The sequence below is a fragment of the Poromitra crassiceps genome (assembly GCF_964638095.1).
Source record: "Poromitra crassiceps genome assembly, chromosome: 1".
Taxonomy (NCBI): Eukaryota; Metazoa; Chordata; class Actinopteri; order Beryciformes; family Melamphaidae; genus Poromitra; species Poromitra crassiceps.
Window position 1 is genome coordinate 103,149,935 of NC_139623.1, and position 27,195 is coordinate 103,177,129.

Genomic DNA, 27,195 nt, shown 5'->3' on the forward strand with positions numbered 1-27,195 from the left:
AGGCCTACATTGTGATCATTTAATGACTGTACAATGCTTACAGTAGCCTAATATATTACTTACATGTTCTTTTAAAACATAGGCTACATCATTTAAGAAAGTAAATTGTCAGCATATTTCTAAATATAGGCCTATTCCAATATGTTCTGCATGTAAATATAATATGTCATAAATTTTCCGGGAAACGGGAAATGGGTTGGATGGCATTTCCTGGGAATCCCGTTTCCCGGGATTAAACCCTAGCTAGGTGGGACTGGACATGACTGGACTGCCGGGAAAACGTATCTACCAAAAGGAGAGGGGGGGGGGGGGGCTATTGAGGATCCCAAAGTGAGTCAGGCCGAGGGTTCTGGGGTACTACTCTGTCAAACACTTTATATTAAGTATTATAAGGGTCCAGGTGTTTGCTAGGGCTCATAAGTGCTCTCCATATAGCTTAATTGGTTTGGGTTGATAATGATAAACGTTCAAATGGAAAAATAAAAGCTCTGGTCTCAGCTGGAGGCATTTCAGAAAGCAGATGAAACAAAGTCAAACTTAATCAGGGATTTAATCACATTAAAGCTGACCAACGCCATTGTGCAAGTTGGATGGAAACGCTGTCCTCTACTGTATGTGTAGCTTCATCACTTGTCATGTTTTGCCTAAACTGGCTAGAAATGATGATGTAATGATTATGTGGATATAGTTTTATCTGGCTGTAGCTTTGAAATCTGTTCCTTCAGAATGATTTATTTGTTGATGCAACATGCTGGTTGGCCAGACACCAACACTGGCGGCTGCCCTGCTGATGTCACTCCCTAATTATTATGTTTTTATTATTCTGGGTGTCTGAAGTCACAGAAAAATAAATGCGCGCTTGATTCCTAGGCTCGCCCGCTGCATGGGCTTGCTAGCTCGGCCGCTGCGCGGCCTCACCCGCCCTGCAGCTCGCACACGCAGCTCAGCCGCTGCGCGGCCTTGCCCGCAGCTCAGCTGCTGCATGGCCTCGCCTGCTCTATTGGCATGTGCACCGCACAATTGTTCAACTTCACATCACTGATGACATCACAATTGCTCGAGTGACCATTGCTGATCACATCATGGAGTGCTCGAGTGACATCACTGATGAGGTCATAGACATGATGACATCACAATTACTCGAGTGTCATCACCAGTGATGATGTCATAGACATTGTGACATCATCAGTGATGATGTCATATACTGTACATACATACTGTATATATAGATAGATACTGTAGATAGATAGATAGATAGATAGATAGATAGATAGATAGATAGATAGATCATCTTCCTACCCTGGTTTCATGGTGGGGGACAAATCACTTCAACTTAATAGCAACCAGACACACAAGAGAAGCAGTTTTCATGCTGTCCGAAGCGATCAATTTCAAGAGAATCACCAAGCTCAGTGATTACAATGAGAGTCCGTTAAAGTAACATACCACTGTAATCAAAATGAGTTAGCGATTTGGGGTGTGATGCAACTCCCTCCAACACAAACAAATACACACATGCAGGTGTGGGCGTACACGCATCCAAGGGCTATAAATATTGTCGATGAGATTAACCAACAATTGAGCAATGCGCACTCTACGCACGTGTACACAACAGTGGGAAATGCACAAGGGAAAAGCGTAATGTAGTACACTCACAGCACAGCACAGCCTGAAGACAAGAATGAGAAAGAAGGGGGGGGGGGGGGGGGGGGGCAACTGCTCAGGCCTATAAACAGAGGAACTCTAGAAATCAATAGCTGCAGATCAGGCAGCGTACAATTCAAATATCACAAATCGTACAATTGCAGTATGAATGTACTCTCTGTAAAGAAAGCCTAGCACCAGAAGGGAATATGTTCATGGCTACTGCAGTGAACCAGAGTCACGGACCAAACAGCCTTTCCCCCTCTGCCACCCGGTCCAAGAACACATGGTCACCACCAGCTCCTATTACTTCATCCTGAAGGAAGACTCACAAACAAACCAAAATAGAATGCACAAATATCCTTGTAATACAAAGTATCAATTCATAGTTAATTCTTAGCTAATGAGTCATTTATTTCTCCAGTGAAAAAAGACAATTATGCGCACATCCCAAAAAAAACTTACAGGTGCTGGACAAAAGGTAACTATAACAAAAAGATAAAGTCTGCACACTGAGGCTCCATCAATGGTTTTTTATTTGCAACGTTTCGATCTTCACAGGATAATTTATTTCTCCAGTCATAATAATATCCTTAAATAATATTAGCATGGTCGTCCTTGAATAGGGCAATTGTGCGGATTGGCATACAATTTACACACTGATTTTCTGTGGAAATTAATCGCCTTGTATTCAGTTACACTTAAGTTGCACATATTATCCAATCTTCTACTGTCCAAGGGAGATCACTGCCCTAAAGCTAATGCCAGCCAAATGTATAAAGGTCAGAATGGTCCACAAAACACTGTGCAAACAAGAGTATGGGGAACAAGAAGCTAAAGTAGATGGTGAACTACACCCCTCTCTGCTGTAGGCTATGGACACACTCTAAAGTAGATGGTGAACTACACCCCTCTCTGCTGTAGGCTATGGACACACTCTGAAAATGTAGATTCACCAATGTCAAAGTTCACATTGGATGATAAAAACACATCCATGTCAATGTTTCCACGGTAACAAAGATACAAAGGCTGCAAGGGTTCACATATTGCTTTTTATCCGACTTAAATGGAGCGCTCACCTCCCCACTTTTTGCCTGTCAATCATTTCCACTGCAATGAATAGAGCTCCGCAGCAGTACAGCCTGTCACTCTGTCAATCAAACCCCGACAAAAACAAGCCCTCGCGTCACCATCCAGGTGGAGCTGGGGAGGAATTCCTCTGTCTCTTTTGATTTCTTTCTAATCCTTCATTTTACGCTAGCTCCCTGAAGTGAGAATCACATTTTAATTAGGTCTAGCCTTGGTTAGCAGTTCATCTTCCCATCTCCCTGTCCTGTGTGCTCCTCCTATGGGCTTTGCTTCCTTGTCACAGCCGCTCAGTCCCCACTCCCTGTCACAATCTAACATCTCCCTCATCTTCTGCCATCTTTTCATTCGTTAACTGCTCCATCTTCACTCACAATCTTGTACTCTCCCGCTACTGACAACAAAGAGCTGCCTGCCTGCCTGACGAAGACCTGTGTTGGTGACATGGGAAAAACACAATAAAAAGCCACAGCAATAGAAAAAGGAGAAAAACATTAAAATTCGTAAGTGCAGAAAGTGCATGCGAATGTTGTGCTGTAAACAGCAACCACGTATATGGTGTGACTGAAATATCTGTTAAAAGGTGTTTTATGCAATCAATGACCTCTAGGACCAGAAGGAATTGCAACAACATTGACAGAACTCATCTCTTCCATATGCACTCTCTGGCACTCAGCCGCTAATTGACACAAACAATAACGTTGCATTCACTCAATATAGACAAGTACACGAGCTAATTAGAACAGAGATCCAACAGGAATGTCCAATGAAGAGGTAATAATACCATGATGCAAAATACTGTACTAATAACAGTGCTTTGTCATTTGCTGTTTTGCATTGAAAATGTGGCTTTTTAGCCTTTGAAGCTGCAAAGTCTTGCAATGCTGCTGCTGTCCTCCACCACTGAGCAATTCAAAATGTATGGGCAGGTGAGCGGAGTGGAGGGGGGTTGGGGTGTATGGGGAGGAGGTGAGTGGAGAGGAGGGGGTTTGGGGAGGAGGTGAGTGGAGAGGAGGGGGTTTGGGGAGGAGGTGAGTGGAGAGGAGGGGGTTTGGGGAGGAGGTGAGTGGAGAGGAGGGGGTTTGGACTGGATTCAGTGTGTCTTGAATTTCAGAAATTCCAATGGGAATGTGAGATTTGAAAGCCAGAAATCTCAGAACTGGTACTGTACCTTTTTGACAAAAAGGTACAGTACCAGCGACACCTATTTTTTCGGAGTAATTTTTGGTTGGTACTGTATTGATCCACAACCGCAGATACATTACATCACGGTCATTTTGTGCAAGTAAAAACATTACTTATTTCTGATTTAAATCCACAGGGTCAGACAAAAGAAGCAAAACTATGGATACATTATTTTCAAAATGATGATATTTTACAAATATTCAAATATATAAGATGAATGTGTGACGTTTTAGGGTGAGTAATGAAATATCACTACAAGCTCCTCGAGCAGTGCAATGCGGAATACTATACTGAAATGCACCATGTGATTCACTTATCATAGTGTGTTACAAGACTGGTAATGGATTATGTTTGGCAGCTTAAGGCAGCAAAATTGTTATTATGATGCATGGTCCATAGAATGGCAGTTCCAGCTTACACTCTGAGTATTTCTTCCTTTTTTTAATATGGACCTCTGCTGTGACCATCAGTGTTCAGCGTGTGGATTGATTACTGTGCTTTGGAAACATGGCTGGTGCAGTTTAGCTTGGCTCCGGAGAGAGGGCAGGGCGTGTTGGTAGTAAACATGGTGTTGTCTGCACAGATGTCATGGTTCAGATTTATTTAGAGGGCAAATGCTCCATTAGTTGGCCTTTTTAATTAGCGGACTTGTTTGAGAGGGTCATTAAGGAGGTCTGACAGAGGACCTGCTGATGTGGAGGATGGAGGCACTGCTAACTTCTGGCTCTGAGACCACCCACATACACACGCACACACAGTGCGCATTGCGCGCGCACACACACACACACACACACACACACACACACACACACACACACACACACACACACACACACACACACACACACACACACACACACACACACACACACAAACAGACCTGCTGAAACACCAATAACATTTCACAAAATCATCGACAAACACAGCGGGTCAATGTCATGGATGCCACAACATTTCTACTGCAAAATGGCCACAGAGCACAAACAACTCCCCCCCCCCCCACACACACACACACACACACACACACACACACACACACATGAAAAAAGCAAACAATTAGACACATTTACATTTAAACACATATTCATAGAGAACAAGAGAATGGAGAGGAATGTTTTTGTACCATTTTCGGGGTGCTCGGTCTCTCCGATGCTGCCGTCTGGGGTGGTCCTCTCATAGTGGTCCTCGGGCAGGGTCAGGGGGCCGATGCGAGGGCCAGACGAGGACTTGCTGCTGGGTGTCTCAGACTCTTCCAAGCCACTGTCATAGTAGCTGTGCTGAGAGGCGTCCTGCAGGTCCTGCACCGGGTTGGCTGTGGAGAAGGTCACTCGCCGATGGGGATGCTGAAACAGAGAGCCAGACAGTGCCTTCTACATGAGAAAACTCCCTTTAATAAACTTGCATTCAACTGATAAGTTATTGTTTGCAGTCCGATATGGTAATATAATGCAGTACTAGTGCAAAACTATATCTTTTTAAGACTATTGTCAGAATTGTGCTGGCTCGATAAAGTTAACTCTTCAAAATTTCTGAAAATAGTATTCAATATTAAATAGTCTTAAATATTAAATAGTTTTGTGGACTAGACAGAGAGAGAGCGCACTAGAGAAAGACAGAGAGAGAGAGAGAGAGAGAGAGAGACCACACAAAGAGTCTACACAAAAATACTACTTATTTTTGGAACACATCCCAACTCGTCTGTCACTAACATTTTCGTCCCATTTTCCCACGGCGCTGGCCAGCAGGCTCGCTGGGGTCAGAAGATGGTGAAGTTAGGACACTCAGTCACTCATGGATGTGAGGGGGGCGGGGCTAGGGAAGAGGGGCTGTAGCTGGGAATAGGAGGGTGGTAGAGGGTCGGGATTAGAGGGGTGGGTAGGGGGAGTAGTTAGAAGGATGTGGGTGGTGGGAGCTGCTGTGGTGCTATAAGGCTGAATGCCCCCACCACTGCGCTATGGGCTTAAAGGTATTTGCGCTTGTTATTCGTTGACGAAATTGTTCATAGTTTTTGTCATAAATACCTTTTGTATTTAGTTATCTCATTTTCATCAAAGAAAAAACTATGACAAAATATATTTGTCAATGAAATTACGTAGTAAGAAAAGAAAAACAAAACAAACAAAAATACATACATCACATTACAACATGGTGCTACCAGCCGCATAAGGTGCTTGTGTTTGTAAAATATATTGTGTGTGGGATCCCACGCAAGGGGTCCATGAGAGACCAGGCGGGCTAGCCACCTCTAACCTCAGTCACTTGTCATTCTTAACCTTGTCAAAGTAGGCCAAAAACGGGTCCCAGATAGTTGAGAAGCTTTTAAGTGAGTTGGCTCTCAGGGACCTGAGTCTCTCCATCTGTATAACAGAGATCATGTCCATCAGCCACACCTGAAAAGAAGGTGAAGAGTAGGCCTTCCATTCCTTCAGAATGAGTTTTTTGGCAACAGTTGTCCGGAGTGTCAGAGCTTGTTGCAAATCTGTAGGGAAGTTCAGAGAGGACTCAGAGCAGCCAAAGATAGCGAGTTCTGCCTCCAGTTGCATGGTTATTTTGTAGGCCTTAGAGTATACCAATCAAATATTTTGGCCCAGAACCCCGGTAGTGAAGGACAGAACCAGAAGAGATAGTGTGCCCTCTGACACCTGACAGAGGTGACACCACCTGACACAGTGGTGAAACTTTCAGGAAGTGTAAAGAGTCATAGAGCAGGCGAGGCCATGTAGCGGCCAAGCTGCGTATGCGATGTTCAGTGGGCGAGCTGCAGGGCAGGTGAGGCCACAAGCCCACGCAACGGGCGAGCCTAGGAATCGAGCACGTGTATCGCTCGAGATTGCTAGTAATGCTAAGTAATTTTATAATGGTAGCACACATCGGCCTACACTAGGCTATATGTTGCAAATCAACTGTTCCAAGAGACAGTTTACAAATAGTCTCGCTGGCCAGCCTCTCTCCCTTCCATGAGAGTCGTCTGGCTGCACGGAAACAGGCTGGGATAAGTCCTCCGCTGCTCTACAGCTGCTCCCCATTGGAGTGACTGTTTCAGTTGCGGCCGGATGTCCGCTCCCGGCTTATTACAAGCTCTGTCATTGGCTCCGACCATGTCAATCAGATATGGTCCAAGTGCCCTTGGAAAATAGTTTCCAACAATCCAATTTGCCGTTTTCAGCGTGTAGCAACGAGCTAGAGTGTAGGTTTCTGCCGTTAGCTTGCTAGCTAGTTAGCGTTGTTGTTTTAACTGAGGCGGCAGGGCACTATTTACAGCGACACACAGGGAGGAGGGAGCGGAAGCCGCTCTGATTGACATGGTCGGAGCCAATGACAGAGCTTGTAATAAGCTGGGAGCGGACATCCGGCTGCCACCGAAACAGTCGCTCAAATGGGAGAGCAGAGGGAGGGTTTATCCCAGTTATGGAGACCTGCGGCGCCAGACTCCTCGGACGGAAGGGAGAGGAGGCTGGCCAGCGAGACTAATGCAAGGTGAGAGAATAATTCTCAAATTTTCACGTGTGGCTGGAGTAAAAGGAATAGTTCACTCAAAATGCATAATTATGTAGTTGTCTCACCCTATAGTCTGTGGCCATTATTGACTGCAAAATCTGCACCTCTTCTGTGGCTTTCATAGTAGTCCCTGAAGTCAAGCGGCAGAAGTTAAGTGACAATGCGCCAATACTACTGGCCCATTTTTGGATGACCTAAATATGCAAGAGTAGTCTTACATTTCACTGTTGCTGGACAGGCCGCTTAAAAAAAGGGGCATAAATTAAGAGTATACCCACTTCTCCAGGCACCACTAACACCACTGACCATAAATATTAAATGTGTGCAGTATAAAATAGGTAAAATTATTTATAATGCGCGAAATCCATTATTTTTTGATAATGGACACCTCGAAGTGCATTAACCCGCTTATACTGTGATCACTTGACAAAGAAACAAAACAAGACCATTAATTTATATTTCCATATAATATATATATTGATTTGCAATCAAAATCTAGTTTTCATTACCTTGGATGAGTTGAGAAGCAGAGACAAAAATAGTCCCCTCGGCTGCTCAAGATTTTCACATGAGAAAATGGCCGCTTAGTGCCTACAACCTTGGCAGAATGTCTAACCCGTAAAGTAACTACTAACTTGGCCAATTGTATGTAACATACAAAATAAAGCAAACGGTAATGTCTAAGAATGCAAAGATATGTAACTGGCTCGTTAAACTCGCATTCCAGGAATAACATTAACGTAAGTGGCGAGACGTACTGTATCAGCAGTGTAGCTTTCAATGTTGGAGTCCAGATTGTTTTGTACAAGGAAGTCTCTCAGTGTGTTGGTGTTAACTGCCCATTTCGTTGTTTTCTTATCTCATCTTTTTCCTCTTCGATTTGATTTGTATCAGTGATACAGGCAGCGCGCGCTCTCGCAAAGCGCCTGACTGATGCAAAAGTGTAAACAGAGCTGGTTTGACAGTTGACAGCTGAGAGCCGGTTTCTGTCAGCTGACAACATCACATCTCCGAAAATGACAGATTTCTAAATAGCCGTTATTTTGATAAACTGAGCACAAAGGGGTAATCTAAATAGTTACTTTGACCGACGCAATTTTTTTCTAAAGTTATAAACTTATTGCATAAACTAATAAAAGTGCCATATTAACCCTTAACTGTGGTATAGAGCTCAAACGGCTCTGTCGAGACCATGGCATATTGATATGAACGGTGAACAGACCATTTGCCTGGAACTACTTAGCTAGGTGTACCTTATCACAAAATAATGGACACCCTGGAGCCAATCAGAATCGAGTATTAACCCAGACCATGGTATAAATATGTATAATATAATACACGAGACTGAAAGGATAATGAGAATATAATGAGAGTATAAACGGAAACAATGTGTGAAATGACAGCATGATGTTCAGAAATTTGCTCATATTCACTAAGTCTGCAGGGTGCCACATATGCACAGAAAATGTGTCTACACTTGAACAAAAACAGGAGTAGATACAATGTATAGAATATGCAGATTTGCTTATGTGCATTATTGGCGTTCCACCTTATCGAATACTCCAGATGGAGGTACCATATGTATTGAAATGAGTGAGTCAATGTGCGAGTGCAATGCACATGTGCGTTGTTGTCTGTTGTCATTATAGCTATCATATTCAGAACATATTGTGGAAGAGGTACCATTATATACATTCTGCTTTCTATGCAGATAATACATTTGTGCAGATCAGACCCAGTGAAAGCAAATGTCACATAGATTAGTTACATACGGATATGGATATGGAACATAGGAATTTGAAGTGTTATTGTAGTTATTAGTATCGTTACTATTATTAGTCAAAGAAAAGCTTCACATTGTCTAAATTTGACGTTGTCAAATTATATGTGATGACAATGATTGGTACACTAATCAGTAGCCCCAATGAGCTATACTTTCAATCTGCATATTTTGATATTTATTTTCTACAGCTTTTCATGTGTAACCAACCAGAATGCTTGAACATATTTCTGCAATTTAACTGGAAACAAAGCCCACGATTATCTAAATAAGAGAAAATTGAAGTACAAAACAGAACAATGGGAATATTGTTTGTGACAGTGGGCCCCTTTTTTGCCAGCATTAGAATGCATCATCACATCTGATTTCAATGCAATACATTAATGAGAAAATCCTTTAGTAGCTTTAGGAAGAGCAGAGGAGCATAATAAATCATTCAAGATCACACCTCTTATCAAATTGAAAGGGTTGTAAATACAGTTAGGAGAATATGAAATTTCCCCTTCCACAGATCGGTTTACTAATGGCTACTTACCACCAATCAACAACAGAAAGATGACTCCTTACAGTGCACATACAATCACACTCTCCCCCACTCCTACACCATGAGCACCTCTCATAAAAGTCAGAAAAGCACTGATACAGCAGAACGGGCCTGATTCCACTGCACGACTCAGCCTAGATCAATAACACGGGACGGTGCTTTCCACCATCCAACCACTTCTCTACCAAACAGATCCATCCTAGACCAGATGTGAAGCATCATCTTTTCAGTGCATCTACCGATCTTGAGAAAAGCTTTTAGAGTGTAAGTGAGAGCTATCAACACTGTTTTGTTAATAACATTGGTCCTTAAGTCCGTTCACAAAGCGTGTTCATCTCTTGTCATCTTATTAGTATTTTCTTACAGCACAGTTATATCATTCTGTCATTCATCTAAGTAATGTTTATTTGAATTCTGGAGTGCATCAGTGTGTTTCCCCACTAGTGCTATTTGTCATAGCTACAGTACATGATATCACAGATATTAGCATAAGAAAAATGTGCAAGTCTTATCAATCACCTGCGATATTTAATGGAAATTGTCTCAAATATTAAAGCCAAATCTTTTTTCTTTTTAATAAAAGGGCTCTCTGTCTTCATTTCTGACTGTTTTATGTATGTGTGGTGCAAGCAGGCGATAGAGAAAATGCATTTTCTTTCCATTAATGGCACTCATTCAATGATAGTAAATCTATGCACAGTAGCATAGCATTGTTTTATTAGCTGTACAAAAATGTGCTTATCAGCGATGTATAGAGCTACAAATGCAAATATGCAATTTACCAAAGAAAGGAACCACTGATTATTGTGCCTCACGAAGAATGCAAATTGCATTGATTGATCTCATTTAAGTTGTACACATACTAAAGAGCGAGGTAACCAACCGCACATAGGAAGGCTATTTAGGTGGACAATGGGTTATAATAGCACTGTTATTGTGATATTCAAATTACACATGTTATTGCCTTACATGGCCAGGACCACATAAATTATATTCTCAAGCCGAATCCTCAAAATATGATTAGAGGTCTCCGATGCTCAAAGACTATTTAAATGTGAGGGGGGCATTTAGTTGTTTAAATATGGATTCTTGCTTAAACTGCTCCTCGAGGCGTCACTCCAGAGAGTCAGCATGTTTTCTGGGTATGAGAACTAGCTAAGGCTGCAGAGATGGGAAATAGATTTTCCTTTTAGTCAGAGCACAAATCCTTTGCCAGGCCTTGGGGGCTGCAGGGATGCGGCAAGATGGAAGGATGGTAGGGGAGGCTGAGCAGGAGTGGGGAGTCGGTCAGGCAGACATGGACAAAGCTTTGGCTGGAGGGGACAAGCAGACGGATTAGATTCTGGGAGACTGGAGGCTGGAGAGCGCTGGCGTTTGGGCATTGTGCTAGGAAGAAGAGGCGAGGAGGCTTAGAATGGGAGAGGGGCGAGTCTTAACGATGACATCTGAATTCATACCCCTGTTTACTGTAGATCTAGCGTTAACGGTATCATTTACACCTGTCGTTAAATTCCCACGGCAGATAAAAAGATATAGCAAGATTCTGTCTATATAAGGGACCAGGATACGTTATAAATACAGCAGTTAACCACGCCCTACCTGGACTTCCCTCAGCACATCGGCGGGGTCTCTTCTCCTGTCACAATGCCAACAACATTATATACTACCTCATAATGTCAAGCCACATAGTCACAGCTGAATATTCACTGACATGTAAAACGGGCTGAGAAGAGAACCATGCAGTTAGTTCTGTAAGTGGTCTTTACTGTATGGACACTTTTGGGAATGATCTCACGGTCAAGTCGAAGATGAGAAGTGAAAAATGATCAAGTCCATTTTTAATAAATGAGGCTTTTCCCTACAGCTTCAGAAGATGGATCAACTCTACCAGGTTCCTGGGAGCACTCCTTCAGGAAGCGGGATATGACATAGCCCAACCCAACAAGAACATAAACCTATACACTGAAAGACAGACTGGGCTTTTATATCTTTTATGAAAGCTCATAGGAATAGCTCTAAGTCCCTGAACTAGCTTCCTTCGAATGAACACTATCTTTTATTTTATCATCAGCTGCCTGATATGACTCTCATTTGCATAAATGGCTTGCATACACAATCACTTCCATACAAGTGCCTCTCACTTTTTCTTATCTTAGAAAAAAGAGAAGGGAAGGATTTTTCTTTAAGATGTCTGGAACACCTGGCCTATGTTCGCTTAGCCTTGACCTTTTAACAATGCCATTTGATTAAAAAAAAAAAAAAAAGAGAAGAGAAGAGAAGAGAAGAGAAGAGAAGAGAAGAGAAGAGAAGAGAAGAGAAGAAAAAAGAAGAAAAAAGAAAGGATTTGCTTTAGGGTTACTGTCAAGTAAAAGTCATTATGGACATGACACAAATAATAAAAAGGCCATACCTTGATTGTGTCCCCCCCCACTGTACAATGCAATATGCAATAGCCTAAAGGATGCCATCCAACTAGGGGGAGATTATTAGCCTATGAAAGCTTGCCAAATGTAATGGGCTTGTATTGGAGGTTGTGTGTTTGTGTTGTTTTGACGAAACTCGAGGCTATTCATTCTTAAAGCGAAAAACTCTGCATATATATGTGGTTGTAACCGTACACTCGAGGCCCAGGAGTATGGATTGAGTGTGAAAAAAGGATCTTTATTGAAGACGGCGAACTGCGGTGTGACCTCCCTGCAGTCTCCACACCTCTTGACCTGCAATAAAATGCTGTGCACAGAGCGTTATCATATTTTCGCTATTCATTCTTAATTAGTGAAACTATGGATGATACAAAAAAAGTCTATAATGAACTTTGACCTATAACACTGTGCTTCTCCTCCTTCCCGTCCATTGGCACATGCACACATAAGCCCACACACATGTGATGTAGTGGATTAAGAGGGGCCGGACTCCAGCTGCTGAAGTATACTGGTTTCTCTTCTCTCGAATGCTGGAGATCTCTGAGTGTTTGCCGCATGCTTAGAACACAAACCATTATATTCCCTATGGGATTTTTTTTTGCATGTTCAGTTCAGTTAGTTTAGTTTTGTTACACATTATGAGGTACTATATAAAATAAGGATGACACAGAAGAACCTAGCATGAAACAAGGGTTGTGAATATCAATCCCTACAAATTCTAGAGATATTTAAAATGCTCTCAATTAAAAAGACGCATTACTATAACAGGATACCGAGCGTACCGTTCACAATGAATGAGCATTTTGAGGAAGTATAGCCTATGTCTCTTTTTGTCCATAATATAGTCAACGCTCAAGTTGTTCCACTGCAGTTTATTGTCCGGGACAACGCCCTAGGCGTCTGCACTCCTCTACACACTGAATTCTGTTCTGGTTGCATAAAGGTGGGTGCTATCCCTCTCCCACAGTCTTTTTCATCTAATAGACAGCAGTATGTTGCCTGGTCACATGTAATAGCCAACTAGTGTAATGTAAAGATAACACATCCAATACTGGACAGTCGTAAAAGTCACTACATAAATGTATAGGGGTCCATGTGGACAACTGTTTTTTTGGAATGCTTTTTTGGTGAGGAAGTGGGGGTGGTCAGAGTTAATTGTCTTTATCTTGTTGCTTCAGTATGAATATGAACAACCATTAAAACAACAACAACATAACAAACTAACGAACACACAGGGAATCCCTGAGGCAAGTATAGCTATGCCAAGGCGACAAGGATAGCATTTTGGTGATTGGACTGTAGAGCCTCTCTCTTGCCATTGCTGATTTGCACCACTGATCTCTGATGGGAAGGCAGACCGTGCTGCCGTAGGTTTTCCCAAAGCACAGAGGTCCTGGTCCATTCTGAATGCCCTGGAGCCATCCGGCACCACCTTGCTGTCAGGACCCTGTCATCCAGCCAAGCCTCAGTGATTGCCAGCGCACGGCTGCTGGAACTTGAGTAGGTAGTGTTGATTTTCCATCCACTCCACCACTTTCGCTCATTTTGAACAGGCTATCAGCAAAGTTGCAAGGTGCGGTGGGGTCCGTTTGATTTAGTGTCTTGAGTCTCCGGTCTCATGATTCCTAGTTTGCATTTAAGTTTTGACTAATCCGTGTGTAACAATGATGTGATGAGGTTGGCACCTTGAATTACCTTGCACAACTAATTCCCTGGGGTGCTGTATTTCACAGGTGGGCCCGGCTTAATAGCTGATTCTACATATTCGTGGACTAGATATAATCAGAATGATGGTAAACCCATGTACTGTAGCAGAGTGCTGCGGCAATGGGCTGTGAAACAGAATGTTAAAAAAGAAAAAGTACATTGGTAAAAAATGGTAAATGATAAAAAGACTAAAGATAAGAGGGAAATCAGATATAACAACACATTCGAAAGTGTTTACCATTTAACAATAGCATTGCATCCCAATTTGTCATCCTATTGCCTGTGTTGGAGGAGGAAATATCAAGCTTGTGAAAGTAAAAGTAAAACAAAGCAAAGAAAGATAGAATAGATAGAACAATGTCCTGGTGGTCCTTGAGTATCCCATTGTTATATTATGCATTTAGTATCAAAAGAAGTACATGCTAAATTTAGCAGTTCTAGGAATCTTTGAAGCATTAACCTCTAAAGTTTAAGCCAAAGTGGTCGATACTCCATTTATGTCAGTCTGATTGCTTGCTAAAAAATGGCTGGCTCAAAGTCAAATAATATGCATCATTTTTATAAATAAATCATAAAATTAATCACTTTTAATCAATTCAATAATCAATTTTCTTCCAAATGACAAATAACTATTTGGTCTAAAAGTCTCTAATTGTACTAGGCTACATTTAATCACTATGTAGAGGAGTAAAAGTAACAATTTCCCACCCCAAAAAAGTACTGTACAATCATGGACAGCACAAGCACCTCAAAACTCTACTGAAGTAAAATATTGAGTTGCTTTCCATGGCCACTGGGTAACAATGTAGCTGTCACAGTTTGTTGCCAAAAGTTTTTATTTAAATTTTTATGACACAAAGGTATTGTTTAGGCTGAGTCATTGCAGCCAGTGAAACATGCTGATGCTTCAGAATTTCTCTTGGAGGAGCGATGCACAACAAGCGCATGCGTTTCATCTCAACTTTAAAGGGGATATGTGAATGTGAAGAAGTAGAATATCATAATTATTGGCATGGATGCCATACGATATAAATGATAAATTGGATGCGATTTGGAAGCGGAACATGGAGTTTCCACCGAGAAGAGAAAAAGTGAAGTACTCCTCTGGAAAGGTAAAGTGAAAAAAACATGAACCTACAGAAGGCATATACTGTATATGCCATAAGCAGAGAGAAAGAAATAAGTGCAAGACATGCGCAAGGTGAGGAGCAACACTCTTCATTTAGTTTACAGTGGCGTGTTTAAAATAGGTTGCCAAGCCAAACGCATATGGTGTGTATTCTGTTGGAATACCTTGAACTTTTCATGTACTGTAGCAGAAAACCTACGTGGCCCCGTTTATCACAGGTGAGATATTTGTACTGTATACTGCAGCTGGTCAGACCTTCCCCATTGAATCCCAGCTACAGTATAGCTACAGTGTAGCTACAGTATGTGCCTCTCAGATATTATGAAATGGGTTTTTCTGCCCATGTTGAAGGAAACGGCTGATGTCTCAGTGCCCCTGTGATATGAAAAATTCAATTTAAAAGGATGAGAGAAAGAATGGTGCACGGCCTATTTTCATTCCCCCACACTGAGAGATATGAGAATGATGTTCTATTGTGCGGAGGAAATGATGCCAATCGTACTGCAGAGAAATTCCTTCATAATTCAATTCAATTTCTTCTAAATCCCAATGGCAAGCTTCTCTGCCAAAGAGAGGCAGAATGACAGAGACAAAAAGCGAGGGATAGAGACTAAGAGGGAAGAATAGAGCCTAAAGATTGAGAGTGAAACAATGAGGGGAATGGAGAGAGAGAAATGGATTTACTGAAAGGAAAAAGGCACAAACTGTAGGCAGCACCGCAAAGACAAGAAGAGGGCGATAGCACTCAAATGTTGGAGCTGCGATTCGTTTTGATTACTGTGGCATTTTAGGTATAGCTATCTCATCTCCTCTAATTACCTCTCTGTAACTTTACTGTGACAATAGCTCAGAAACAACAATTATAATCCAGAATACTTTTTTCTTGAGATCTGACAGAGCTGCTACAGCTACAGTACAGAAATGACTCAAAGTTAAGAGTGCCATAATGTATAGTAAGCTTGTCCTACATACTCTGTTTGTTATCTTAAGTGCACGCAAGCTCTAAAATGTGCATGTAAACTCTTTGATACCTTGTCAAAAGTTCCCAGAGTGTGTGGCACCCATTTAGTTACAGTGTTTTGTGAGTGCGTTCCTGGCTCGAGCTTTTTGGGCGTGTATGCAGGAATCAATGAGCTGCTGCCTCTGAAGGCATAGAGAAAAAATGAGCTGCACCAACAAATATGACAATGAAGAAGTGCACCTCTCAGTGGACGCAGCTACCATAAAATCAGAGAGAGTGAAGCGGTCGCACAGGAAATGCATATGGAACTGTTTTTATTTCCCATTTCCCCATTATGTCCTCCATTCTCATCCCATCTACTGCTCTCCTCTCTCTCTCTCTCCACCCGCCGCACGCACGCACGCACGCACGCACGCACGCACACACACACGCACACACACACACACACACACACACACACACACACACACACATACACACACACACACACACAGTTGTTTTTGTAGGTGCAATAGCTCCAAGGCAAGCAGCGTGGAATTGGAGTCTTCAAAGAGTCTTGGATTATCAAAGAGACACAGCTACCAGAAAACTAGGGGACACGATGGAGAGGGGGAGGGAAGAACATAGGCGGGAGACGGGGAGGGGGACGAGTGCAGAGGAGTCAGCGTGGGTTTGGGTGGAGGATGAAGTGATCAGACAGTGGAGGGGAGGGCTGGATAAAGACCAGAGTCCTCTTTATTCGCATACTCTAAATGGAAAAAAAGATTGTTGAAGTGAATGCATTAAAAAACAATCACATAGGCCCTAATGGTCTTGATAGGCAAGACTGAATTCACATTCTTCACTGTCTCTGCTGCCGCCTATTCTGGAGTACATTTTTTCTCATACGCAGAGAATTTCATTTCAATGGGAGCACTGGCCTTGAAATACCATAATGTTGTCACAGTAAAACCAAGTATTACTGCAGCAGGACCCACCAAGTGTGAATATAGCTGCCACATCTAATGACAAATCTGACTGTTCACACCATTCCATGTGACAGGATGTGGGGGAGTGCGGGTGTGAATGCATCACCCTTCGACAAAAAGCTCTCCGTCAGCCCCTCTGTCCTGCGATGAGCTATGGATGTCTTTTTTCCCCCCATTACGAGAGCTCTTCTCACTATAGAACACACTTCAAGTGAGGGTATGAAACGGATTCTGGTCGCTTCGCTGCTGCCAGCTCCAGGGCATCAACCCGAGTTAACTGTGTCTAGCTAGGCAACCACCATCCTGCCCCATTGGCACAGTCATCACCCTTAAAAGCCCCTGCCTTTGCTCTGACCCGGTTTCAACTAAATGGGCCTCATTTAACTTGTGCTGAGAGTAGAACACACTCAGGGCACACAATGGTAAAAAAAAAAAGTAAGTGGCGAGACACTTTAAGAAGCACATACTATTCATCTTCTTCCCACTCAAGAACTCCTCTTGAAAAATCCTCTTTGTTTAATGTGTGAGAAGGAAAGTTAGTTGTGAGAACAAAAGTTCTGATCTGTTCATAGCCAGAAAGATTCAATGAGTAACAGCTCTTACAGTCTGATTGAGACTTTCACTTAAGCACCGCCCACTGCCGTGTTTAGTGCTATCTTTTCATGACCGTAACTGGTGAAGACATACATATCGTAGACCTCTCCAAACTCACATAAACCACTTTTATATATATTATGTTTGCTTATTTCCATGTGATATCAATTATTCAATTAAGGACGAATTAAATGTAACCTTATAACCTGAGTAAAATGGAAACATGTTTTATTGTTCTACTAAGTTGGTTCTATCTGCATGTCATTATTGTGTGAATGGTGGTCCCCCAAAAACTGTTAATGCGACATTAATGGTAAATGGGCTGCATTTATATCGCACTTTTCTAGTCAACCGACCACTCAGAGCGCTTTACAACACATGCCTACATTCACCCATTTATGCACACATTCATACACCGATGGCAGCAAGCTACCACACAGGGTGATACTGCAACCATCAGGAGTAATTAGGGGTTCAGTACCTTGCCCAAGGACACTTCAACATGCAGACTGGAAGAGCCGGGGGATCGAACCACCAACCTTCTGAGCCACAGCCGCCTCTCCCCACGGAAAACATGGTGACTGAGATTTCACCAACTCCAGAAATGTGAATTCATCTGACCTTGGCATCATATTTGGGGTACCATATATTTGTGACGGCACCTCCTGGACAAGGACACAAGTTTCCTCTTTGGAGAAGCTATTTTTTTTGGTACAGCAGTCTAGACTCTCCTCATCCATTACCAAAGTGTCAGTGCACCAGTGGGGGAGCACAGTGCTAAAGGGAATACGAGATTTGATTTGATCGGTGATGACTGACATCCGCCCCTACCACACTTACTGATTTATTCCTCCTAATGTGACTCCTTTTACAACTGTGCCGCAGGTTTAACATGATACACTTTCGCTGCACGACCGCCTCTGATCACAAAATGAGCAAAGATATGTTGGTGCCACAAGTATGGGAACAGCTGCCCTAAATGTTAGAAAAACAAATCATCCGCTAAATTCTTCATGGAATTCTTCCAATGTGCTTGTGACAGCACATGCTGTCAGTGTCACCTCTCTCACTTTATTCCCCCAACCAACACTCCCTTGTTAACTTCCTGGGAGCAGGAGTCTCCTGTTGGCACTATTAGGCACTACTGTACCTGTAAAATGTCCATGTAGAATGCTTTCACGCATGACATGACCATATGATGAGGTGAGGTCAGGCGGGATCTTGCGTTTAAGGGACGTGACTAAGACATGACTTGTTATTGTTTTAGAACAATGGAGCATGAAGAGCTCCTGTGGCTGGGCACCCCGTTTTTCCTACTATTATTAATGTGCATAATCTGGTGCTCATTCGGATGGCTAGCTCCCTTGTCTCAGAGTCCGTCCAATTTTCAGGCAGTTTGGAAAACAAAAAATGTCCTCACTTCACTGGTTTTCAAACTTTCAACTCTTCCCCTATTCCATGAGCACATCGCATAATGAAATATGTTAAGTCTCTTGTGAGGGTGCTTGACCTGGGAATCTTACCGCTTTTGTTCACACGAGTGTCGTAAAGGAAGATTACAAGCAATTTTACCAGGTCTTTATTTGACCAGGTCTTTAGGGGGAAATTGCTGGATCATCTTCACATGATAACATCATTTCCAGAAAATGTCTGGGTAAGGCTGCATGAAAGGGGGCGGGGCTATACAGTACACAGCTTCATCACACTAGTTGATTGAATGGTTAAGGGATCATTAGAAGAGGACACACTGCTAGGACACATGTAGGATGCCAAGAAATGGTTGAAATGTGATCAATTCAACACATAGCCAGTGCGTCCAGTGTTACAGGGACTTGGTGACAGTCTTTGAGCTGTGAAAAAATCAAAAAGTGGCAACAAGGTAGCTCAGCAGGCCAATGTAAATAGTAAATAGAAAAAGGGAGCTTCTTGATGCTTATAGAAGAATTTAATAAAGAAGTAATTATTTAGTAGTTACTTCTTTAGTAGTTACTTCTTTATTAAATTCTTATATAAGCATCAAGAAGCTCCCTTTTTCTATTTACAGTCTTTGAGCTAAAATTGGGTATTAGCAGATAATTCAGTGAGGCAATCAACTATAACTCACTGAGAAACTTTTATCACATCGCAAAGAGAAAAAGATGCCAATCGTAAGGGAAATTAATTGAGAAAACTTGTTGGACAATGGACATAGGCTATTTACCTTCATAAGCCGGAGGGTCGTTGGCACCACAGACGATCTGTCAATAAGCTCTCTCTGTCCTCGCACGAGTGAGTACACTCTATTACGCATGGAGAGAATTACAGCATATTGCATGCCTCGCGCAAACAACCATTGCGAGACGGGAATCTGATTGGTTTTGATTGACGTAATGCCCAGCCTTGCCTGGCCATGCCTGTGAATAATTCTGGTAGTTAAGACCGCCCAAATCCCGTTTGCACAGGCATTTTGGGGCGCAGATGATTTTGGCACGGCTCTAATTTGCGCTTGCGACACCTGCCGTGAACCTTTCCGCATCCCGGCCGAGAATTGCATCCCCAACATATTTCGGGGCTGTTTTAACTTAGAAATCAGGGAGGTCACATCTACCAGAAAATTATATAACTTTTAAACAGTTAAATTTCTGTATAAATGATTACAAGTATGCTCCCGTGAGGTGGGGATGCTTTCTTTTTTGCTGATTGGCGGGGGAGCAAAACTCGGCAGAACACCTGGCCGACGGCGCAAGGCGGAATGCTTCCCTGCCTTAAGGCACGCGCAAACAGGTGTGCAAAGCGCTATTAGGGGATAGCGCCTGTTGGAAGATAGAGCCCCTATACAGTACTTTTACGTTCTGGCTGCGTGGACGCTTGACCAATTTGAAGCTTACCCGAAGAGACTGGTGGCATATTCTGTCATTTTGGTTCAATTGGACACAATGGAAAGACAATTTAAAGTAATTAACCGTTGGATTTCAGCCTGTGGGAACTTGTAACATGGATGAAAAGAAGCATTGACGGTAAGCGATTGGCAAACACAACTTGAAACACAGAAGCACTGATTCGCTAGCCAGGCTACTGATTCGCCACAACACCAGCTGTTTGTTTATTTTATAGTAACGAGTAACGAAGATGCTTTTGGGAAATGTATCGGAGTAAAAGTATAGATTTTATTACGAAAATGTAGTGGAGTAAAAGTAAAAGTTGAAAGAAAAAAAAATACTCAAGTAAAGTACAGATACTCAAAAAAGATACTTAAGTATCCTACAGTAACAAAGTATTTGTACTTCATTAATTTACACCACTGCAGAGGGGTGACCCCTTACGTTAACGTTATCCTGGAATGCGAGTTTAACGAGCCAGTTACATGTCTTTGCATTCTTAGACATTACCGTTTGCTTTATTTTGTATGTTACATACAATTGGCCAAGTTAGTAGTGAAATGAAGATTGATTGACAGCTGCCATGCCGTGATATGATTGATTGAAATGGGGTAGAAATTTGATAGTACTATGTGACGTCAGCAAACTGTAGATTACTGTTATGAATGAAATCTTGAAAAATTTACTTTGATGTGAAAAAGTGTGAAAAACAAAACAAAAAATTATTTTTGTGTTTTTGTTTTGGCATACATTATTAAATAGGTGCACTGAATACCCAGGTGTGAACTAAAATAAAAATAAAGTCATTTTTGGGTTCAGCTCGTCTTTAAGAGCAGAGTTTTTGATATGGTTCAAGGTGTGTTGCAACACAAACTGCAGGCGCGGACTGCATAATCGGGCACGTCGGGCAAAAGCCCGGTGGCCTGGCCTGGCCTGGCCTGCAAAAAAAAAAAAAAATGTGCGTGTGTGTGTGCCCGCAGTCAGGCCACTCACTGAACAGCAGGCCAGGCGCCGCCTACTGGTTTACTAGTGGTTGTATTACTTTATTAGTTAGTCTGAAGTAATAATTACACTTCAGGGTTAAAGTGTGTGCATCTCATTGTAAAATTGGACTCAGAAGCTCGGAACCATGAAAATATGGACAGAGCCACCATGATGTCACTCATTCATTTCTGGACTCTTGTGTTGGAGCCTTGAGTTTTGCATTGCTCAACACTTGGCTATAGGCTATAGAGACTAAAACCATTGTTGGCCTAATTTTTCAGAAGCAAAGGTTGGGGCTTGAGCAGAACACATTACCATGTCTAGGGGCTTGCTTAAACAGGAAGATGTTTAATGAAACTGAGAATATGTCAATGTTTATTATTATTGTTATTGTTATGACGTGTAGTTCTTAAGCCTGTGGAGAATAATGCAGTATGCACGATCTGATCACTCTTCCTTAAAGAGCATGGAGCAGGGTAATTCCTTTGCTAAATGTATACTTAACCTTGTCCCTATGTATATTTGAAAAGTTAATGCATCATTAAAAAAAAAAAAAAAAAAGTTTGAAAAAAAATATGGAGAAAAACACCTTCCTTTTTCAGAAGGAAATAACAGACTTTTATTGTGACAAGAAAAAGCCTGCTACGTCAGAGTGGGGAGTGGCTCTCGCGTGCGTGCGTGTCTATCTCTCCCCTCTCAATGTCGTCAATTTCATGGTCAGTCGCATTTCAGGGCAGCTAGTCAGGTACGTAGGCCTACGCTAGTCAAAAGTCAATCAGTCAGCCAGTTAATCGGTCGGTCAGTTGGTAGGTTAATCACTAGTTAGTTTTTAGTATATAGTTAGTCATTTAGTCAGTAGCTGCCTGTAGTAAGTCGTTGTCAGTGAGTTTTGGGTCGGGTGTCGCCAGGTTACTGCATGCAGATAACAAGTCAGCTCCACTCTGCTGCTGCTGCCTGTCTGCGTGACACAGTCTCTTTCTATCTCTCTCTCTCTCTCTCTCTCGGTGTGTGTGTGTGTGTGTGTGTGTGTGTGTGTGTGTGTGTGTGTGTGTGTGTGCGCGTGTGTGTGTGTATCGAATTACAGTCCGCACCTCGGCCCGCCTCCGCTCGCTTGTGTGTGTGTGGAATTACAGTCCGCACCTCGGCCCGCCTCCGCTGCTTTCAAGCTCCTTCACAACTCTCTCTCCGCGGTCCGTTGTGGGCTGTTCCTGCTCTCTTTCACTGTCAAAATTAGCCTGAGGACCATCACATGCATGTGCATAAACATTTGCTACCTCCTCTTCCTCCTGAAAACCGGCGTTAGCATCCATAGTGTGTGACTGACAGCCCTGACCTAAGTGATGACAGACAGAGGGACAGACGGGCATGCCTGGCGACTCCCTACACTGACGTCAGAGTTTTGGGGTCCAAGATGTCAAAATAAAAGTTCAAAAAATAAAACGACCCCAGAAGTCACTGTAGTGTATATGTAAGTGTCTTAATGTGAAAATCAAGTTCCTCCATAATTCACCTACACATTGACTGATTGGGGTCTCTAACCTGCCCCATGCTCTTTAAATAAAGTTTGCTGTGAAGCGTTTGTATGTTTGCATGTTTTTGGTTTTACTTCTTACTCATATTATACTTGCAGTTATCTAGGCAATGTTGATGTTTCTATTAATGAACAAATAGGTAACATGTATCATCGCGTTAGCATTATATTCACTAAATCTGGCTTCAAACGACCCAAATTGGGCTTCAAACGGCCCAAATCTGGCTTCAAACGACCCAAATTGGGCTTTAAACGACCCAAATTGGGCTTCAAACGGCCCAAATCTGGCTTCAACCGACCCAAATTGGGCTTCAAACGGCCCAAATCTGGCTTCAAACGACCCAAATTCGGCTTCAAACGGCCCAAATTGGGCTTCAAACGCCCAAATTGGGCTGCAAACGGCCCAAATTGGGCTTCAAACGTCTCAAATTCTTGGCCGATAGGCACGTGCGTCGGCCCGTATCGGCCTGGCCTGCTTGGTATCTAATGCCTGGCCTGAATTATGATCCCAGTCTGCCCCTGACTGTACGGTTGTATTCCATAGTGCCACGATCAGGCAAAACTTGTACTTTTTTCTGTTACTCGTGCAAAGTTGACTCAATCTCCACCACATTTTACAGTATACACATATTTCCTACATCATGGCTATTCCAGAGTATTTTGATACATGTAACCATTTGGCCAAAAAACATGGATTTAACAGCGAAGAGATGCACAAACCTAAACATTGAATGCTCAATCAAACATACTGTACATACAATATTTGTGAATGGATTACAAAGTGTGTCAGATCACATCTGGTCATGCCCTATAAATTTGCTGTGATGGCAATTTTGCAAATTTCTTTATCTCAGGCATCTTTGTATGTTTGGCCTATGGGTATGGACCCTGTTAATGGCCACTCATGGTTATATTTTATGTTTTTTATCTAAATAATGTCCGAAGGGCAAGTTTCCAATTTCTCCACGTCCTGTCATCCTAAATCAACTTAAAGGCAATGTCTCAGCAGAAAGACGTCCTGTCATCCTAAATCAACTTAAAGGCAATGTCTCAGCAGAAAGACATGCTGTCATCCTAAACCAACTTAAAGGCAATGCCTCAGCAGAAAGACATGTCCTGTCATCCTAAACCAACTTAAAGGCAATGTCTCAGCAGAAAGACGTCCTGTCATCCTAAACCAACTTAAAGGCAATGTCTCAGCAGAAAGACATGTCCTGTCATCCTAAACCAACTTAAAGGCAATGTCTCAGCAGAAAGACGTCCTGTCATCCTAAACCAACTTAAAGGCAATGTCTCAGCAGAAAGACGTCCTGTCATCCTAAACCAACTTAAAGGCAATGCCTCAGCAGAAAGACATGTCCTGTCATCCTAAACCAACTTAAAGGCAATGCCTCAGCAGAAAGACATGTCCTGTCATCCTAAACCAACTTAAAGGCAATGTCTCAGCAGAAAGACGTCCTGTCATCCTAAATCAACTTAAAGGCAATGCCTCAGCAGAAAGACATGTCCTGTCATCCTAAACCAACTTAAAGGCAATGTCTCAGCAGAAAGACATGTCCTGTCATCCTAAACCAACTTAAAGGCAATGTCTCAGCAGAAAGACGTCCTGTCATCCTAAACCAACTTAAAGGCAATGTCTCAGCAGAAAGACATGTCCTGTCATCCTAAACCAACTTAAAGGCAATGTCTCAGCAGAAAGACATGCTGTCATCCTAAATCAACTTAAAGGCAATGTCTCAGCAGAAAGACATGTCATCCTAAATCAACTTAAAGGCAATGCCTCAGCAGAAAGACATGTCATCCTAAATCAACTTAAAGGCAATGCCTCAGCAGAAAGACATGTCCTGTCATCCTAAACCAACTTAAAGGCAATGCCTCAGCAGAAAGACATGTCCTGTCATCCTAAACCAACTTAAAGGCAATGTCTCAGCAGAAAGACATGTCATCCTAAATCAACTTAAAGGCAATGCCTCAGCAGAAAGACATGTCATCCTAAATCAACTTAAAGGCAATGCCTCAGCAGAAAGACATGTCCTGTCATCCTAAACCAACTTAAAGGCAATGTCTCAGCAGAAAGACATGTCCTGTCATCCTAAATCAACTTAAAGGCAATGCCTCAGCAGAAAGACATGTCCTGTCATCCTAAACCAACTTAAAGGCAATGCCTCAGCAGAAAGACATGTCCTGTCATCCTAAATCAACTTAAAGGCAATGCCTCAGCAGAAAGACATGAAAAGAAGAAAAGTCAACACCCTGATTTTTCAACATACAAAGAGGCTAAGCATTTGAATAAACCCTTGTGCACATTAGCTCATTTGGGTTTTATTTGGGGCTCATTTGCTTTGAAAATAAATCGTTTACCAAAAGTACAATATTTTTTTATAACAATTCTGTCTTGTCTGACATGGATTTACAATAACGTTAGTATTTGTTTTTAAGCTGGCTAGATGTAGCTTGCAAAACCATGAATGCGCCATGGGACTTTACAGAGTCTGTGCTTGTTATCAATTCAAGTTCTGTGGAGTCAATCAATATTTACTCTGTTTGGAAACCAAGAACATAAGTTGCACCATCACTATACCGTAATAGCTGCCTATGACAGTATATACTTACTGTTATTCACATCAGCAAGGAAAGGTAAAATCATAGGTTTACTGTACTTTGAGTATCCAATTATGTTTTGCTAATTCTTGAAAGGTATGGTTTGCAGATTGCAAAAAAGCTTTTTCGCATATCTCAGTTTTCCATTTCGTAGAATTTACTGTAACACAAACATATTGAAAAGCATGAAAGACACTTCTGCAGTTAATAACAGAAAATTAAATATAGAAACATAAGGAGATGTGCTGGTGGGGGTGTAAGAGCCAGACATGAGAGAAATTAATCCTCAATAGCCACTCCCTGCTGGGTACCTTATTGGCTCTCAAACTTCCCATCTTCAGAGTAATATCTGCATCTGGCTGAGAAGCATGTATATACTCCAGAGTAATATCTCTATTTCAGCAGCATCTGGCTGAGAAGCATGTATATACTTCAGAGTAATATCTCTATTTCAGCACCATCTGGCTGAGAAGCATGTATATACTTCAGAGTAATATCTCTATTTCAGCAGCATCTGTCTGAGAAGCATGTATATACTCCAGAGTAATATCTCTATTTCAGCACCATCTGGCTGAGAAGCATGTATATACTCCAGAGTAATATCTCTATTTCAGCACCATCTGGCTGAGAAGCATGTATATACTCCAGAGTAATATCTCTATTTCAGCACCATCTGGCTGAGAAGCATACATATACTTCAGAGTAATATCTCTATTTCAGCAGCATCTGGCTGAGAAGCATGTATATACTTCAGAGTAATATCTCTATTTCAGCAGCATCTGGCTGAGAAGCATGTATATACTCCAGAGTAATATCTCTATTTCAGGACCATCTGGCTGAGAAGCATGTATATACTTCAGAGTAATATCTCTATTTCAGCAGCATCTGGCTGAGAAGCATGTATATACTCCAGAGTAATATCTCTATTTCAGCACCATCTGGCTGAGAAGCATGTATATACTCCAGAGTAATATCTCTATTTCAGCACCATCTGGCTGAGAAGCATGTATATACTTCAGAGTAATATCTCTATTTCAGCAGCATCTGGCTGAGAAGCATACATATACTTCAGAGTAATATCTCTATTTCAGCACCATCTGGCTGAGAAACATACATATACTTCAGAGTAATATCTCTATTTCAGCACCATCTGGCTGAGAAGCATGTATATACTCCAGAGTAATATCTCTATTTCAGCACCATCTGGCTGAGAAGCATACATATACTTCAGAGTAATATCTCTATTTCAGCACCATCTGGCTGAGGAACATACATATACTTCAGAGTAATATCTCTATTTCAGCACCATCTGGCTGAGAAGCATGTATATACTCCAGAGTAATATCTCTATTTCAGCAGCATCTGGCTGAGAAGCATGTATATACTCCAGAGTAATATCTCTATTTCAGCAGCATCTGGCTGAGGAACATACATATACTTCAGAGTAATATCTCTATTTCAGCACCATCTGGCTGAGAAGCATGTATATACTCCAGAGTAATATCTATATTTCAGCAGCATCTGGCTGAGAAGCATGTACAGTATATACTCCAGAGTAATATCTCTATTTCAGCAGCATCTGGCTGAGAAGCATGTATATACTTCAGAGTAATATCTCTATTTCAGCACCATCTGGCTGAGAAGCATGTATATACTCCAGAGTAATATCTCTTTTTCAGCACCATCTGGCGGAGGAGCATAC

At 42.0% G+C, this 27,195-nt stretch overlaps 1 protein-coding gene across 1 annotated transcript in view; it reads right to left on the reverse strand.

The window, feature by feature from the left end:
* Positions 1 to 27,195, reverse strand: part of pcdh1a (protocadherin 1a) — a gene marked incomplete at its 3' end in the record, with an annotated part of 139,924 nt that overhangs the window by 26,064 nt on the left and 86,665 nt on the right. The window contains exon 3 of the mRNA XM_083637687.1: positions 5,039 to 5,258. Within this exon, the coding sequence (XP_083493813.1) occupies positions 5,039 to 5,258 (220 nt within the window). The remainder of the gene's footprint in view (positions 1 to 5,038; positions 5,259 to 27,195) is intronic.